The sequence below is a fragment of the Gymnodraco acuticeps genome, unplaced genomic scaffold, assembly GCF_902827175.1.
Source record: "Gymnodraco acuticeps unplaced genomic scaffold, fGymAcu1.1, whole genome shotgun sequence".
NCBI lineage: Eukaryota > Metazoa > Chordata > Actinopteri > Perciformes > Bathydraconidae > Gymnodraco > Gymnodraco acuticeps.
In genome coordinates, this window is record NW_022990685.1 from 1516562 (window position 1) to 1534867 (window position 18306).

Here is an 18306-nt window from a genome sequence, read left to right on the forward strand (position 1 = left end):
TCCCAGAATCCCGGTCCCGCATGCTGGCTCTTACGAACCGACTAACTCCCCTTTTGTGTATGTACAGCTCTCAACGTGCCCAGACTTGTAGTGATTTTCACCTCTTTTAATACTTTGCCTCATTCTGAAAGAAAGAAGTGAAATGTGCCAACATGACGGCCGTCTTGGTGTGTGGTGCGAGACAGGAGATGTAGTTCATTGAGCGGTTCACACAAAAAAATGTGTTACTTCACAGTTTTACGACACATTTTTATTTTTTTGACTTGTAAAATTATCTTTTAAATTGACAAACATCATATGTGTAATTCGTGGCACAATTCAAACGGGATCGAAAGATAATCTTTCTCTCTCCATTGACTTCAATACATAACTTTTCAGAAATAAGGTCCCATGGAGGTCCCCCGGAAAGGGAGGGACTTCGCCTCTCTATTACTGCCAAAAGTCACGTGACTTTTGGCAGTAATATTCCACCGTGAGAAGAAAAAGTTTTGTACTCGTAAAAAAAAAGTTGTGTACTTGTAAAACCTATGCTGAATTTGTCTCTGAAACATGATTTATTAGAAAAATGTTATGTGTTTGTTTGATAGATATGTTTTTTCTTTGCAAAACTAAATGCATTAGTTTGTAGATGGTGTTTTGTATTTGAAAACCACATTGTGTTTGTTAGTGAATCATAAGGCATTTGTAAAACCTGTTTAGTTTGTTTGTGGAGTTATGGCAGGAAATTAGCTTGTTGGAGCTCCAATAGCTCCAGCCCCCACCCTCCCTGTGAGCCCAGTGTGCTCTGATTGGTCGGGACGTTGTGAATCGCGCTGAGCTCCTTGTTTAGCGATACACAGCCAAACTCATCCTGAGCACACACAAACTCACAGCCGAAGTAATTAAGTGTGGCTTGATATTGAGTAAGAAAAAGGTTGATAAACGCTGTGAGAATGGGTCTGCAGAGAGAATTTCGCCGCGATCCCAACTGTCTGTTATCAGCCTGCAGCCAGGGAGGAGAAATCAGCAGAGCTGCCTGCATTGAGTGTGTGTGTGTGTGAGGAAGTGGATTGGTCAATTTGGACCAATCAGCGGGGGCTTAACGTAACGGCTCTGCGGACGTAACATAACGGCTCCACGGATTGGTCCATTTGGTTCCGGGTACCGCATGACGTTAAGCCGTACCAGGAAGAAACATTGGACAATGACGTATCAGTGACGTATCTCCAACGAGGCGTTTTGGGGAGGTATTTTCTGTGTTAGAGTTTTACTCGCTACAGGGTGTACTTTGAGGGTTTTTGACTCTGCAGACCGTTTACACAGGGCTGCCAACACTCACGCATTGAGCGTGAGAGTCACGCAATTAACCCATATCTCACGCACTCACGCCTGCCTTTCCTCACGCTAAGTTTTCGTCCAAAATAAATGTATATAAATATACAAATAAAGTGAAGGAACAGCAAACCGAGCGGTCTACGAAATGAGACGGTCTTCTGGCTTAGTTCAGTAAAGTTGGAACGATATCGGGAGATTCTGATTTCACGGATCAATAACTCATGAACAAAACGTTATTCAGACACAAATGACGCCTCTTAAGTACCGTGGTAAGGTTGACAACGAACTACAGTCACATTTTGATCAACAAAAAGCCAATATGCGCCGTCCTCCGAGCTGGACACATTACATTGGTCTCTATCCGCAGCCGGAGAAGAAATGAGTGCTCAGGGACCGTCTGCAAAGTGCAACTCCGAAAAAAGAGAATACAATAATATTCAATCACTATTATACAGCTTATTACTACCAAACTCACTACACACTTCAATAGTCTCCTGGTGGTCATACTACAGCAAGGAGTTTGGAAGAATATGCTTTTGAATAATTGTGGGGAATATTTATAAATCTTCAATAACTATGGCATCATCTTAAATAACTTTACTATTATACAGTATATGTCTACCAAACTCACTATTTGCATTGTTGTTGTTAGCATCTGGTTAGCTTAACGGATATTAGAAGCTGTTTCTAAAACAAGGAGAGGGAGAGGATATATAGGATATATATATATATATATATATATATCCTATATATATGCTAAGGTCCCGCTACTGAAATGATAGCAGTCATTTAGTGCGCATATGTGTAATTAAACCCATGATATCAAAATCTCACTCCAGCCAAAGTTGGCAACCCTGCCACATGAAGTTAGAGCTAGCAAGCGATTAGCTTAGCATACAGACAGGAAGGGGGTTTTGCTTATTATGTAACAAACTATAAATACTAAATAAAGCTATGCGCTTGAATGATTTCTTGACTAACATAAAATCTATTTCCCCAGTATTTCTGTAGGGTGACAGTTTGTTTGGTTTTAGACTTGTATTCAACCTAGTAAAGTTCCTGCACAAATTCCTCATGAAGCCACAAACTTACATTTCTGTTTGAGTAAGGATAAAGGAAACAAGATGCCACATGTAATGAACCAGTAAGTTGAAAGGTGTTGTTACAAACAACGTTAGGGGTTAAATTAAGTCTTCAACACAGTGAATCACTGTTTGGAGTTTCTGTTTTTTTCCATATAGGAACAAAACCCAATTTTTTCCATGCGATATGAAGTATGTAAAAACTTAACTCATGGGTTCAGGTTATTTATGGGACCAATTATCTTAGCATGTTAACAATTATGTTCTACTTTTCTAAAAGGCAAGAAGATGCTTAAAAGGGAGTACATTTGAGAATAAATGTTTATACAGTCACTAATGGTCGCATCTCCACTGCAGCGCGTAGCACAGTTTAAGTGCCAAGCCCGGCCCGTTTTTTGTTGCGTTTCCACTAGGGGTAGTTCCGGCTAACGGGTACTGTTTCACAGTTTTCTGGCTCTCCAAAATCCAGTTTCTTTCCGGGCCAACAACCGGGCTGAATATGCTAAACTAGTGAGAGAATCGCTGGCAAGGGAGCTACAACTACAACAAAATGAACATATTTTACCGTGATTTAATTGTAATACACGTTTCTAAATGATGCCGAAGTAACAACATACTGATATCGGTTAGTAAATACCATGAATTAATGCTTTGACAAGTCTGCAGACAGACGGCAGGCGAAAAACCTTTTAAAATGCGTGTTTTCTGAATGGAGATCTGCTAAGCTAACGCAGTATATGCTCCGACCGTCCACACTCACAACAACGGCCTATACAGACATAAATAAACCAGCAATTGTATTCTCCATGACACAGACAGTCTGTGGTTTGTACTTGTTTAACTTTTGTCTAGTTTCTGAACAGATATGAGGAGCTATGATCTCTGTGTGCTAACAGCTAACGGTTGATGTTGGTTTTGTGTTTCGCATTGAAGATGACGTCACGGCTCTGCCTACACTGCGTTACTATAGTTACTACCCCAGTTCCTAAACTGCAATGGAAACGCAGCATAAAGTGAGCCTGGCCTACCAAGGCCTAACTATACCGTACTAAGCCGTGCGAGGCCCTGCAGTGGAAATGCGCCATAAGATGCCAAATGGCTTGACAGATATTAGTAAATGCAGTGATTTATTGTGAGGATCTTCCTCATCCTTTCATTCATCTCCTGACTGAACGCAAGCTAAAGCACTTACTGTAATGCATTTTTATTTTTGCTTTGAGAGGCAAATGTATCATTCCAAATTAGTGAATTAGCTGTTCAAATGTTCCTTATTCTTTCCATTTAGGAACAAAATCCTTTTCTTCCATGCGATATGAAGGATGTGAACACATTCCTGGCAGGAAAAGGGTATTCTCTCAGCATGTAAGGGTTTTTTTTAAATGATGTTTCTGCTCTATATAAATGGCAAAAAGCTGCTTAAAGGGAGTGAATTTGAGAAAAATTGCTTATATTTACAAAGATGCAAAATGACTCGACAGATATTAGTAAATGCAGTGATTTATTGACTCATGGAGAATTTTTGTCATCCTTTCATTCGCCTTCTGACTAGACGCAAGCTTTCAAAGTTAATGCATTGATTTTTTTACTTTGTAAGGCAGATTTAACGTACCAGCACTGTTAGTGGGTTAGTCAACGGAGGAGTCTTTGATCTTTAAAGTGGACCCCCTCCTCTCACAGCTCTCCGTTAGCGCAGGCCTGCATGGACACCATCCTGGTGGGCCTGAAGCCACTGTACTTCCCGTCTGGACTCGGGTACTCTCCCCGGACTCTCCCTATGCAGCAGCTGGGGATGGCAGGGTGGCTGTTGCTGGGTGGGACCCCAAACCTCCAGCTGATGTACTGACTATAGGCGCAGTGACGCAGGGCGGTGTGGCCTGGACCAGCGGGGGCAGACAGAGGGTCCCGGTACAGGAGGACGGCCTCCAGCAGGGAGCGACGCAGCACCAACTGCTGGAACAGAGGAGACGAGGCGATGCAGGCGCCCTCGCTCCGTCTGCAGCACAGCTCCTCCTGGGGGAGGGAGGAGGGGGTGCAGCGGGCACACTTACACCAGGCGGGGGGGCTGGATTTTGGGGCCGGGTCAGATTTATGGTCAAGGGGAGGCTGATGGTCCTGATCCATGCTGACGCCCGGCAGAAGCACACAGGCTCCGAGGTGTCTTGTGTCCTCCTGTCAGGAGAAGCATACATCACTGTATCAAATGGAGAGAGTATTTTGGGGGGAGATAAAACAAATACAGGTGCGATGCTGTAAAAAATAAATGTTTAGTTTTGATGATTTTTGAGTTATTGACTAGAAGACTGAAACAAATTGTTAACGATAAGCACGATAAAACAATACAATGCGTAATCTAACTTGATAAGAAGCTCTATAAACGTGATTTTCCACCGTGGGCAATGGAGCGGGAAGCAATGAGCTTCTTTTGTAATTCTAACCTGATTATGTTTCAACCCTAAAAGTTACAAAAAAAATGTAACTTTAGCTTGGAGCTAAATATTTATTTTAGGTTTGAATGTCATTATTAGGATAGAACCACTACTATGTATTATTATTCAGACGTCTGCAGCAGGCTCACCTTGTGTGACTGGACAGATATCGGTGTGATGTCTTGTAAACTATTCTTCTGTGATATCTTCACCAGTCGGATATTGTTTTCATCGACGTAAGACACGCAGAGAACGCACTGCAACACACATTATGAAAACACTTTAACAATGGGTTTACAGAAACATTATATGATACCACATCATCTGCTGTATTAAACCATTCATCACCTTCTGTTTGTCCTGGACTGACTCCACTTTCTTCTCTGAGAAGTTTTGTGCGACATCTGCAGAGTAACATCTGGTTCCAATCAGCCAGTCGATAATCAAAGTCGTCTTGAGAATAAGACAGAGTTTTACACTTCATGTACAACACACTCATTCTGCTTCAAATTTGCTTTCCAATCCTCCAGCTGCCTCTGATTTGAGTTTAAAACAAATATGCCTGTATCAATGTAAGAGGATGAGAAAACCCTTTCTCTGTTAAGTGCCTCCATAACCTAAAGCATTCATTTGTTTTCATCTTACAATTTATAAATTCAAATAGTTATCACTACAATTTCATTTTATTTCACTGTACAATATTTAAATTTGACATTCTGTTCTTGTATATATTATTCTATGTACATGTAAATAGACTCCTGCATTGACTTGATCACTTACACAATTCTCTGGGAACTTTGGGATTTTGGCCTTTAAAGACCATTTACATGCATTTACACCAGTAATATAATAAACAATATTCTGAAATAGCCCATTCTGCATAAGGTGCACTTTTTCTATACTTTCGATACTTATGGTGTTTATTGATCCTAATATTGCTTTATAAAAAGGGGTTTAAAGACAGTAGAGAGAGATAAAGTCAAACTCCAGACTGGGAAACATCCGCCTCAGTTTCATCACAGACACCTCCTCCATGATTTCCTAACGTGGTTTCACTCTGACTGAACGAGTCATCTCTGAACGGAGACCATCATGCACCAAAGTCCACAGTGGAATCTGTTTTGTTGCATACAAATGTATTCTAAATAAGACTTTGTTTCTGCTGCAGCCACAGCTCTTACTCTCAACATTCCCACCAATTGCGTTCTTCTCACATACTGAGCTTATTTAGGTCTTTTCTGTAGTGAAATTCATTCGGTTAGTCCAGATGCATCCACCATTTAAAGTCTCACTTTTGTATACTCCAACACTGACGGCCATTGTGTAGAAATGCATGAATGGACACTATTGTGGTCTCTCACCATAGCGTAGTACGACAGCGTTGATCCGATGTAGATGATGAGCACGATGAAGCTGAACTTTCCCGCCTGGAAAACACATCAACGGTCACTTTGATTTTTACACATTCTCGTCAAGGGTCTTAGACAAACTGAAGTCAGGAGCTCCTGTGTGCTGTGTGTCCTGTGTGATAGGATTTTGTATTGATCAGATATGGCATTGTGATCAATTTCCTCTCCACAAAGCAAATATTTTATTCCCTCGATTCTTTGGGTCCAGGTAAATTTTTCCGTTTAATCAGAGCCAATTTGTTTCTACATTTGCCGCCATATTGGAAAATATTATTTAAATAATAGAAAAATATCTTTTCAACAATTACTCCTAAACATTTTGAGCAATCATCACTTCTAAAGAAAATCACTTCTATATCACAGATGAATCTTATGTTTGATACAGTGTTGCCTTAGCTGGTGTGGGACCCTAAGTAATATTAGGCTTGGTAATGGACATGAAACTGTCTAACATTGCAAAAGCACTCTTAATGTATTTTTTGTTTTTATTAACCTATAATTTTCTGATATGTTCATGTGCAATGCATTATTTGGTAGGTAAAGTAAATTGTATTTTGTCGTAGTTTTACCAGTTAAAGGTTGCGATATGTGATACAATGCGTCACCTGCTAGCTTAATTGGACTAATGCCTGTATTGTAACTAAATAGCAAGTGCTGAAAGCGATAGTTAATGTGTTAGCGGGTTAATTGTAAGCAGGCTTTTGGTATTTTATGTCTGATGTAAGTTGGAGAATGTAAATTAATGTTAATGTGAAGACATCACCTATTAGACCGGGCCCTGTGAATGCGTGCTTGTCTATTTCAGAATGGAATAACGAAGTCAAAGGATTTTATATGTCCAAGTGTGCAACACTGGCTCTAATGGCGCGTTTCCACTGCAGGCCTCGCTCGGCCTCGCTCGGTTTGGTTAGGCCTTATTATGGCGTGTTTCCACTGCAGGCCTCGCTCGGCCTCGCTCGGTTTGGTTAGGCCTTATTAGGCCCGGCTCACTTTAATGCTGCGCTTCCATTACAGTTTAGGAACTGGGGTAGTTACTATAGTAACGCAGTGTAGGCGGAGCCGTGACGTCATCTTCAATGAGCGCCCCAAAAAAACAACACAGCCGTTAGCTCTTAGCACTCAGAGCTCACAGCTCCTCATATCTGTTCAGAAACTTGACAAAAGTTAAACAAGTACAAACCACAGACTGCCTGTGTCATGGCGAATACAGTCCGCTGGTTTATTTATGTCTGTATAGGCCGTTGTTGTGAGTGTGGACGGTCGGAGCATATATAACGTTAGCTTAGCCAAGCTACATTTAGAAAACATGCATTTTAAAAAGGGTTTTTCGCCTGCCGTCTGTCTGCAGACTTGTCAAAGCATTAATTCATGGTTTTACTAACCGGTATCAGTATGTTGTTACTTCGGCATCATTTTGAAACGTGTATTACAATTAAATCACGGTCAAATATGTTCATCTTGTTGTAGTTGTAGCCCCCTTGCCAGCGATTCTCTCTCTAGTTTAGCATACTCAGCCCGACTCAGCCTGGTTGTTCCTGGCCCATGAACCACGATTTAGTCGGGCCAGAAAAAAGGTGAAAAAGTAGCCCCGGGCCAAAACTAGGCCAAGTGGAAACGCAACCAAAAACGGGCACAGCATGGCTCGGCACGCTTAAAGCGAGCTACCCGCTGCAGTGGAAACGCGCCATAAAAGTGTGTGAAAATGCCTTCATTCCAAAAATGTGCTGCTCATGTGTAGATATTATTTCAGGGTGACCATAACACATTTGGTGCCGTTTGGTTAATAGGTAGGGCTGTGGCAGTACAAATCTAACTTTAAAAAAGGAAGAAATATTTGTCTGCATGCCTGTAATTTGTATATCTCAAAATCCTCTTCACAGATGGCTGTTGTATTGCTTAGGAGCCAAAGTGGTGAGTGTGAAGTAAATCTGATGAGCAGTCCTCAAGCAAGCAGCATTTCCGGGTAATCAGCCTGTTCTGAACGGCCACTATACTCGTTAAGTCTAAGTCTAAATTGATTTGAACAAATAGAGAACTTAAAATAAATAAATATATGAAATCCCAAAAAGTAAAGAAAAAAATAAATGGGGGAAAACCAACCCACCTGTCCAAACACCATGACGTCAAACCTGATCCCGAAAGCTTTGTATAGCGTCCGCTCCTCCACTCCATTCACTGTGTTGTACTTTGCATATCTGATCAGAAGACAGCTGATATGATGGATCACAAAAACATTGCAGCACACAGCTTAACCTGACAGAAGAGCCTCGGAAACTGAGCGGTTTATTTTTACGTGAAATCTGACATTAAATTGTGCCTGTTTTTTACTGGTCTCACTTATCCATTCTGTTCCATATAAACGTTTCATTAGCAGAGGTTGTTCACACTGATAGCTTGAGCCACACTGATGTATTGGCCTTTTAGTCAATAAAATCATCAGCCAGTACAGAACACTAAGACTACTTTATTTTGTATTCCATTGGCCTAAATGTTTTTCATCCCACAGGAAAACATATGGGGAACCACTGAAGCTATGATTGTTTTCATATATAGTCCTGGCCTTGTCTTATCAGCACAAACCTTTGGCTTTTGGAGGACTTAAATAAACAAAGCTCCTACATTTCTGACTGTGAGGTTGACCTTTGACCCCGGCTCACCTGAAGTTGAGGCCGGGGTACAGGGTCCTGTTGCTCTCCTTCTCGTCCAGCCGTCTGAAGGAGTATCTGGGCAGGCAGCGCTGCATCAGCCGGTCCAGGTTGCAGTCCCATTTGATCAGGATGCCGATAACGCCACCCTGTGGTCAAACAGAGGGAGTGTGGGTTAAATGATTAAACTCAAAACTGATCATAGGAAGAAAACACAGAAAAGGACCTTTTATATTACTCCCTATTGTAAAGGCAATGTTAAATATCACATTCCGAAAAGCTAATTGAACATGTTGGGGTAGTTGGTGGAGGTTGTTTTTTCTCCTGGAGGTGAGGAACTAAGTGCATTAGTACTGTACTTGATGAAAAATAATTCTAACTATTTTGGAGCTACAGAATAATTGAATGCATCCTCAATTTAATCTCATCAAGCAAAAATATAAAATTGCTTGTTTTCATGATGAAGTCACGGCATTATTTATTTCTATGACTGAGTCCTTCAAGTCATAGTTTATACATTGCCAATGGAGTTTCCAATTAAAATTATAGTATTTTTTGATTTTTCTAAACATTTAAAATGTGTGTCTTAAAATTTGAAAGAATCATGGCTGTAGGTGCAGTACAATCTTTTTTGAAAGTCCATTTGGAAGGAGGATATTTTTTCTTTTTCACAGGTTATGCTAGGGGTTTTTCTCTCTGTAGTGTTTTCTATAGGTTTTAGTGCATGTAAATGGTCTGCAAAGGCTAAAATCCCTGTGTTCCCTCCAGAGGGAGTTTCTCTTCCACACACTGCCTCCTGCCTGAAACGCCTTCATTGGACTCCTTTGTTTACTTCAGTAACATAATAACATCATTATGTAACACGTGCACTTCCATTAGCTAGCGCTCCAACACATTGTAGGTGATCGGCTAAGGGGCCAGTCACCTACAATATATACTCTAATATACTTTACTGTGACATGTTTGTATCTACCGAGTAGAGGCACTAAATACAAATATGAAGCTGAAAAAGAGCATAATGTTCTAGAGCAGGGGTGGGGAACCTCCGGCCCCCGGGCCGTATACGGCCCGCGAGACCATTTGGTGTGGCCCTCGAGGTAATTTATAAACACACACAAAAAATAAAAAAATTAATGAAATCTAGACCGCAAAATAATTAAACAAGTGAGTGCCTGTTTTTCCTGGCCAAGGTCAGGGTCCTTGAACACAACACAAGCCTAACATGTCATCACGTGGTATCTCTGACAGGGGTGTAGTTCTGACAGGGAGCACCAGAATCGCATCCGTCATATCCGTCTACTCACCTCCCTCTGCTCCCAGCGCTCTGCTGCCACACACCGGCCGTCTGCGGAACTGCAGCCGGAGGAACTCTGTACAGCTTGTTATGTGTGAACAATCTAGATCCCTCCGCTTCCCCATAATGACCGCGAAATGTTCGTGTTATAATATTACTGCAATAATATTCCAGTGGTGGCTGCTTAAGGTTGTTTCTGGCTCGTTTGATCCAAACATTGTCCAAAGCTCAAAATGTATTGTAATAGATGTAAGAATTCTCAAAATGTACAATATGTTTTGATCCAACAGAATATTCTGATTCAATCCATATATGTTAGGGTTTTTTTTAAACAACATTTTCACCACAATAAATAGACTGCCTTCTCTCCAGCTCACCGCACACAAAGGGGGGGGGGGGGGGGGGGGGGCATCTGTATTAACGGGTCAGTCTATAAGCACTCTAACAGCACCATAAAACAACATTTAAACAACCACAAAAAAACAATTATTGTTTCCGATATTGATTTAACGAGATGCTGTTATAACATGGTAACGGCTTAATTTAAAAAAATAAGCTTCAAAAATGTTTTATGAAGCACACTGGGTACAGCCCTGTAATACATGTGTTCCGTGTGTGTATATAGTCTTACGCAAAAAACACATAGCATGAACAGACTGCAACAAAACCAGTCTTACAAAACAGACTTCTGCTAAACTGGTGCAGAAGCAAAGCATCTGCCTTAGATGAAGTTCACACAGAACTGTGGAAAAGGGAGAACATCTGTACTTGCTTTCAACGACATGATCCGGCTTATATATTATAAAAGTGTTGGCTAAAGTAATGCAGAATATATTTTTTTTTTTAATTGTAAATAATTAGAAACATTATTTATGTGCACAAGTACACACACATAACAAGCTGTACCGAGTTCCTCCGGCTGCAGTTCCGCAGACGGCCGGTGTGTGGCAGCAGAGCGCTGGGAGCAGAGGGAGGTGAGTAGACGGATATGACGGATGACGGATGCGACGGAAATACACCCGAACATATCTGGTAGCCCGAACATATCTGGTACTGACACCGGCACTTCCAAAAATTGCAGTACCCATAAGGAGCGGTACAGTACACATGCTGCAGGTTTTGCGTGGCTGTGTCTTTAGTTGAAAGCCCAGTGGCGATCTGCTCATCTGTCATACTGATCATACAGTCAATAACGTTGTTGTTATTAGCATCTGGTTAGCTAGCTATGCTAACGAATATAAGAAGCTTTTTCTACAACCAGTGAGGTAAAGGCACATCTTTATATGATCATTATAGTTATAAAAAAATAAGAGAATAAAGTAAACAGGTATAAAATACTATATGACAGTAAAAAAAAGAATACAGTTTGAAAGGAGAGTGATTTGTAAAATATCCATAAAGAAAAATAAAATCTGCTTACAGTTCTGTTTCATCTGGGTGTTGAGAGATGTATCCATAGATCTCCTAATGTTGCTCTCAAAGTGCACCAGATTGATGCTTTTAACTTCAATATTTAAAAAATAAATCTTCCCGGGGGAGCATCCCCCCCTGGACCCCCCTAGAGGAGGTTAGGTCTCCCCCCACTTAAATCATGTTCCCATGGATAGGAGTCTAAATACATTTGCACACATCTTGTGTCCATATCTTTCTGTTTTGGTGGTCATGCCACACCGTGCACGTGCATGCGTGAGTCATGGCAAGATATCTGGATTAAGAGGTTGCTTTTTCTTTGCACAGCATGAAAGAAAGGCCTAATGAATGGGCTGTGATTTTAGTTTTTTTAAGCAGAGGTCAATCATTTGTACGGCCCTCGGAGGATGTTGAAAACATTGAAATGGCTCTTGAGAGGAAAAAGGTTCCCCACCCCTGGTTTAGAGTGAAGAAACATCAGATAATTATGATAACAAATAAGAGCAGAAAACTAAAGTGATTTCTTAAGTACAAAAGTTGTTTGGTATTTATAGTGTCATAGCTAACTTCCCACTTGCATCCAGACAATTTGAAGAAAGTTTGCAGAAGCTAGACTTCCTTTTTTTGCTTGTTTCATTTCAACAGTATTTGATCCCTAACTAAGCACAACAGAGTGAAACCCAAAGGGTGAAAGTGAATTAGAGAAAAGCAGATCTGCTCACTGTGGTGTCAGTGAACTGTGGCTAAAAACCAAACCGTTGTTGGAAAAAATGATGTACAGAAAAATGTTTTAAAACATGTGCCCTAACCTCTACGGCCATCTCAGAGAACTTCTCCCCGGCCTCTCGAACGACGTCCCCCAGCCTGAAGATGGGACACAGAGGGTCTCCTCCTCTCTGACAGCTTCGCAGGTAGGCGTCGTTCATGTTCGGGAGGATGTTCCTTCTGCAACAAAAGATGGACTTTAAAATTCACAGAAACCAAAAAATATGCAAATGAGACATGAAGAATGGTAAATAAGCCCAGCCAGAGGAGAATAGTACCATTTTTCTTAATAGTTGCACACCGACCATTTTCCCACAAATATCATCTCCTTTACTTCAGAATATATACATTCTTACTTTTTATGACATTCATATTTCTCAAATATACATTAAGGTGCGAGGAACAACATACTTTAAAGCTAATTCAGTGTGTTGAGGTTTTTCTCAATGTTTTTTTAAGATTTAAACTGCGGCACACAAAGCTGCGTAAAGTTAGGAAACTGTTTCAATGTCCATCAACATACAGCTGCCTCACCGGATGTAGTTGAATGCAGGGAACCTGATATTGTTTTTGATGAGGACGGTGAAGTTCTCAGCTGCTGCCAGCAGTGCAGGCCTGCATCAAGGACAATTCTGAACGTTATACAGTGTAGGCAATGCAGTACATTTTCATTGGGAAACACAGATTAAGAAAAATACTCTAAAAAGCCTCTGCAACATCAGCAAACAGCAGAAACGTGTTCGAGACTAGCCGATGTAGATAGTGTAGCATTTAGCAGCTAAAGGAACAGATTTCCCTCGTAAGATGGTGGAGACCAAAAATAGAGCTAAAAGAGAGACACTGCGACTGTAAATGAAAAACAATGTGCAACTTAAATGTTATGATGTCAGTGTTGTCTTCACAACGTGTGTTATATACGTTTTAGGCATGTAAATGGTCTGCAAAGGCTCAAATCCCAAACTTCACGCAAGAGGCCTTTGCCCATCACATCTTGGGAGGGAAATATGTTCCTTTATCTGTTAAATGCTACACTATCTACACCGGCTAGTGTCTAACAATGTCTGCTGTTTGCTGATGTTGCAGAGGCTTTTTAGAGAATGTAACTAAATGATGTGTCTCATATTCTCAATCACAACAGAACAACCAATCGGAGCAGACTGGGCTCTGGTTTCAGGGTGAACTTTGGTGCAGCAGCACAGGCAGTGTGAGAAAAATAAAGACCTTTTTCAAATTTAAAGTATGTAAACATGTCACAGTAGAGTCACAAAATACAAATATGAACCTGTAAATGTGCATCATATGTCCCCTTTAAGTTATATTTTGTTCTATTGGTTCTTCAAAATGATATCAGAGGATCAAGTGAAGTTAAAGAGGACATATCATTCTCATGTTCATATTTGTACTTTGGGTTACAACTAGGACATTTGCATGCTTCAGTGGGTTATTGAAACACCCGTACCCACCCCCTCACTGATACGCTCTATTTTAGCGCATGTCTCTTTAATTTAATTTAATGCCAAGTTTGCTTTGATTGGCTTGCAAAAACATATATTCTGCACATTAACAAGCTGTGGGTGGAGACCCCTCAGATGGGGGGCAATATTTGATGCATTTGATATGGCTTGTTGAATCCCATGTTTTCTGATTGAGGCAGCTCACAAAAAAAGACTTGCCCAAGTCAGTGGGTTGTTGGGCACTTCAGATACATACAGTAAATGTATGTGCAGTTTACCTCGGAGGACTCCTCTTTGTTTCCACTGGACACCAGGCAGAGACCTCGCAGGTTTTCCTCAACACGTCAAACTTCACACATGATCCCGTCTTAATCCCTGTACAGGGAAATACACAGTGTTGTATTTCAACTCAACTGATCTGTCACAACTCAGTTAGAAAAAACGTAGAAGATAAGGTGTTTACAGTTCGACTGTGGCACAAATCTTTAGCAGAGAGCTGAAAGCTACTGCCTGAGGATAACATTGCAACACGTTATTGATAAATTCCTCTTCCTCTTGTGGAAACAGGTGTTAAATGAAACGTACTCGCTTGGGGAAAGAATGTGTTGGCGGATAAGACAGAAGTGAGATATTCCATAAATTATAGTCACACAAAGTTGCCTCTACAAGTCTAAATAACATTTTTGACTTGTATCAACATTATTGTAATAATTACATTTTTCTTCCAACTAAATTAATGGGTAATGCTTCCAAAATGAGGTCTGGACTGGAGGAGTAAACAGATATGTTGCATGCAGCGGTGGAAAGTAACTAAGTACATTTACTTATACACAATTGCTTGTTGAGCATTTTCCGCCACTTTCTTTAACTCTACTACACTTCAGAGGGAAATGCAATGAACAAATAAACTACGCTGTATTATTTTACATTTAAATAAAACTTTATTGATCAAGGGTCAATAAAATAACCTCCATATTTACAAGATGCAACATTGGAGGGATAAACACATTATTGCATCAATAGTTATGATGCAATGATATACTTTCATTTTGAAATTATTTTGAAATTAGTTATTTGACTTTAGTTCTTCAAGTTTACGTTGATGCATATTCTTATATACTTTATGTTTTGTAGGAGTTCTTCGGCACAATGGTGTTAAAACTTCTACTTCAAGAAGGCTAAATCTAAATCTAAATCTAATTTCAGGTCAATACTCCAGAAACCCACATTTCATTTACAATAAAAAAATGCTGCAAGAAGCTCAAAACTGAAACAGGACCACAAAAAAGTGATGCACACAGCTGGGACCATTGGCTTGTTGATGTTCGCGGATTATAAAGTAGGCCAACTGTCACTGTTGGCAGAGTTAGTCTGTTTCATAATTGTGACAGCATATTTGAAATGGCTAGGTTAGCTACGTTAGCTAGCTAGCTTACAGCAGATCTGCAATAACATTTGAAGGAATCATGCGATCACTTTGTCATAAGCCAAAAATGTATTACATTTCAGGTAAGTTTTCCACTGACCCCCGAACGTCAACAAGCTCTCCGGTCCCAGCTGTGTGCATCACTTTTTATCGTCCACCGTTTTGTATTTGCAGCGTTTCGTTCATACAGGGCTTTTAGAAACATTGTTGGTGAAGATGTTTCTTTAGCTGCATGTGTTTTGGCAGGTGTTGTTTTTCATATTTGCATAATTTTTTGAAACTGCAGCGTGTTTCTCAGGATGGAAACGTTTTGAGCCGTTGCATCGCGTTTGCACCTGTAGGTCACCATCCTTTTTTTTTTTTAAACTGTGGCTTTATACTGAACAAAGAAATTGCAATCTTGAGCACTGTCTTTGTCTCTTTTTTCTCCGCCTCCTCTCTTAAAATAACCGGCCCAAGCACAGGCCCCCCCAAGGAAATTGTTCAAGAACTGCCTCTGCAATATCTTGATAAATCTTCCATCATTGGTTGCATGTATAGTAGGCTTTACATTACCCAGGTTACTACAGTAAGTTGAGTGCATGTACATGTAGAGAAGGAGCAGTGAGTGTACCGTGGCTCTGCTGATCCCAGCCTCCTTTCTCACAGTCCTTATCATTGCGACACAATCTTCCTTTAAGGGGAACCTGGAATATAAACACTGCTGCGAAATAAGTAATAACCTTTCATCGGAATCATTGTACAATTAGGAGCACCTTTAACTACATAACATGTGATCAATAAGGATGGTAAAAAAGAGCACCTCTGGGCATTTCCCCTGCTTCTGATTCTTTGTCATCAGGACATTGGTCACCACAAAGAAGGAGTTTTTTTCCTGAAAGTCAGAAAAGAAAACATAAATTCTGCTCTTTACCAAAGATCTAAAAGAGTGGTATAGGAATGAGTGATAAAACCCAGACATGACTTAAAATGTTACCAGTTCTCTGGATCTCTCTTCTGAAAGTCAGTGTTTTTTCTTAACGTGTTTTAGTTGGCCTCCTAAATAGGGTCTGTAGTTAACACAAGCTAAATAAATGTTTGCGTTTTGTTCTACAACATTAAATATGTCTGCAATTACCTTAAGCTTCTACTGTATGTGTTATAAAATGGGCAGTTACTTAAGCGACTAACTGACACTACTAAACGTAAAAACGCAGAATATTGGCTGCTTAACGCTAGGTAGTTAGCTGGTAGTTTGCTTATAGCATTACGTTACGATACTTCAAAAATCACAAAGAAAATGTAATGGGGTTATAATGTTGAAAATACATGTAAGTATCATGTTTGCCACAGATCTTACTTTCAAACCCTATTGCTTTTTGTCAATGGAGCCCTTGTGACGCTAGCTCTCGGGTAGGCATACAAAAATACATTATCACTGCACCACTCTATGCCCGGAGCACGGAGGACCTCCTACCTGCGAGGGCCCGCTGTAGTCCACCACATCCCAGACGACGTCCCCGACCCCGGGGAGCTGCGTCTGAGCCACACCCTTCACCTTGGTTGTGACAGAGCTCACCACCTGGTCAAACTCCTGGTAGCTCCTGTTCCACAGCAACATGATGCTGCAAAATAAGAACCAAAAAAGAATCGGTTGGTTGACAATAAAATGTAGTCTTGTGTAATGCCATGACACACAATATGTTAAAAAAGATTCAGTAAAATACTCACACTACTATAAGGGTAATGTGAATAACATTGCTAACTTATCTAATAGAAATGATTGTATTTTATTTTTTAATGCGATAATAAACGTAATTCACATCAAGAGCAGTTTCTCCACAAATGTGTTTTAGATCTAAAACAGTGTAAGGCAGCAAATCCTCACAAAAGATAAGTGAAAGAGATGTTTGTTGTTTAAATATTTTGGGGAATTTTTATTTTCAAAACAGTATTTTTTTGTCAATCAACTGATCGTTGCAGAGCCAGTCATTTGTATCTCTGCCTCTGATGCTTGCATTCAACAATGCGTTTTTTTTTTTTTTAAATCTGTCCCTTGATGATTGCACACTATCCTAGTAATAATAATAATAATAATAATAAGCCTAGATTGAATTTTTTAGCGCTTTTACAGGTGCTCAAAGACGCTTTACAGATATAGTGAAGATAAAATCAAATAAAAGGAACAACAAATAAATATATAGTTAATGTCATAATATATCATATAGTTAATGTCATATACAGTAATGTCATATTTTAAAGTTAAATAAAAAAGAAACAAAATAATACAAAACAGCACACAGGGATGTCGTGTATTATTACAAATGTGTGTATATTATTACCAACTATCAGTAAGGATTGCATTTTCCATTCCCATGTATATTTCATACAAACCGTACTATTACTGTCACATCCAAACATGTTTTCATTTCGATCACTATTGAACATTAAACACGTTTTTTTATTTCAATAAAGTCACTAAAAGTATTTTCTGAGCACTATAGGAATATTACAGGGCACATTGTAAGACCAAAAATATTAAAACAAATATTCTACAGAGTATACACAGAATAAGTAAAATATTGGCAGTGAAAACATGTTTGGGAATATGGGTAGACTACCGTATAATAAGTAGCCTAATAGGCTACCAAACACACGCAGTTCCTACCAAATAAAAGTTCGTTTTTTGCTAACTATATCAACGAGAGGCGGTTGAGTTTCATTTAAACGCGAATATCATTTTGTAATCCAGGACATGGCAGCCGGTAGTAATGGTGACCGACTGACCGGGGACCTGTGGGGGTGAATCCTGAGGAGCAGAGAGCAGGCAGCCGCTCCCCGGGCAGACCACCGTGGAGCAGTCGGTAGAAGACGGAGACAGTCCGGGTCACTCACCAGATGAACAGCAGAATGCCTCCGTTCAGGCTCCACTTCAGAGAGCCGAGCTTAACGCTCTGGATCCGGACCAATTTGTTGGTTTCATACTGACACAGAACTCCGCAGCACGGCATGCTGTTGCTGTTTCAGGGTGCTTTCTGTAGCGGAGGAGGAGAGGAATCTCGGACTCACTACTTGACTCTTCTTCCTGTGTGCACGCGGTCA

General features: G+C 40.3%; 1 protein-coding gene across 3 annotated transcripts; it reads right to left on the reverse strand.

Moving 5' to 3' along the window:
* Positions 1 to 3873: 3873 nt before the first annotated feature.
* Positions 3874 to 18288, reverse strand: p2rx7 (purinergic receptor P2X, ligand-gated ion channel, 7). 3 transcript variants are annotated; one of them, XM_034230301.1, is made up of 13 exons: positions 18100 to 18288; positions 16682 to 16829; positions 16028 to 16099; positions 15839 to 15911; positions 14078 to 14174; positions 12880 to 12960; positions 12390 to 12525; positions 8889 to 9025; positions 8336 to 8426; positions 6184 to 6249; positions 5171 to 5275; positions 4972 to 5079; positions 3874 to 4565 (listed from the first exon to the last, which is right to left on the reverse strand). In XM_034230301.1, the coding sequence occupies exons 1-13, from the start codon at positions 18213 to 18215 to the stop codon at positions 4068 to 4070; spliced, it is 1728 nt and encodes a 575-aa protein (XP_034086192.1). In that variant the 5' UTR covers positions 18216 to 18288; the 3' UTR covers positions 3874 to 4067. The 3 variants fall into 3 exon arrangements, with proteins under 3 accessions (XP_034086192.1, XP_034086193.1, XP_034086194.1); XM_034230302.1 differs by having other exon boundaries at positions 17992 to 18122; XM_034230303.1 differs by having other exon boundaries at positions 15839 to 15925; positions 18100 to 18119.
* Between the last annotated feature and the right edge of the window lie 18 nt (positions 18289 to 18306).

Coding starts and splice junctions, on each gene's coding strand:
- p2rx7 (XM_034230301.1), bottom strand. CDS start 18,215: ATGCCGTGCTGCGGAGTTCTGTGTCAGTATGAAACCAACAAATTGGTC. Junction 16,100..16,681: donor ACTACAGCGGGCCCTCGCAG/GTAGGAGGTCCT, acceptor TCTGACTTTCAG/GAAAAAAACTCCTTCTTTGT. Junction 14,175..15,838: donor CTGGGATCAGCAGAGCCACG/GTACACTCACTG, acceptor TTCCCTGTACAG/GGATTAAGACGGGATCATGT.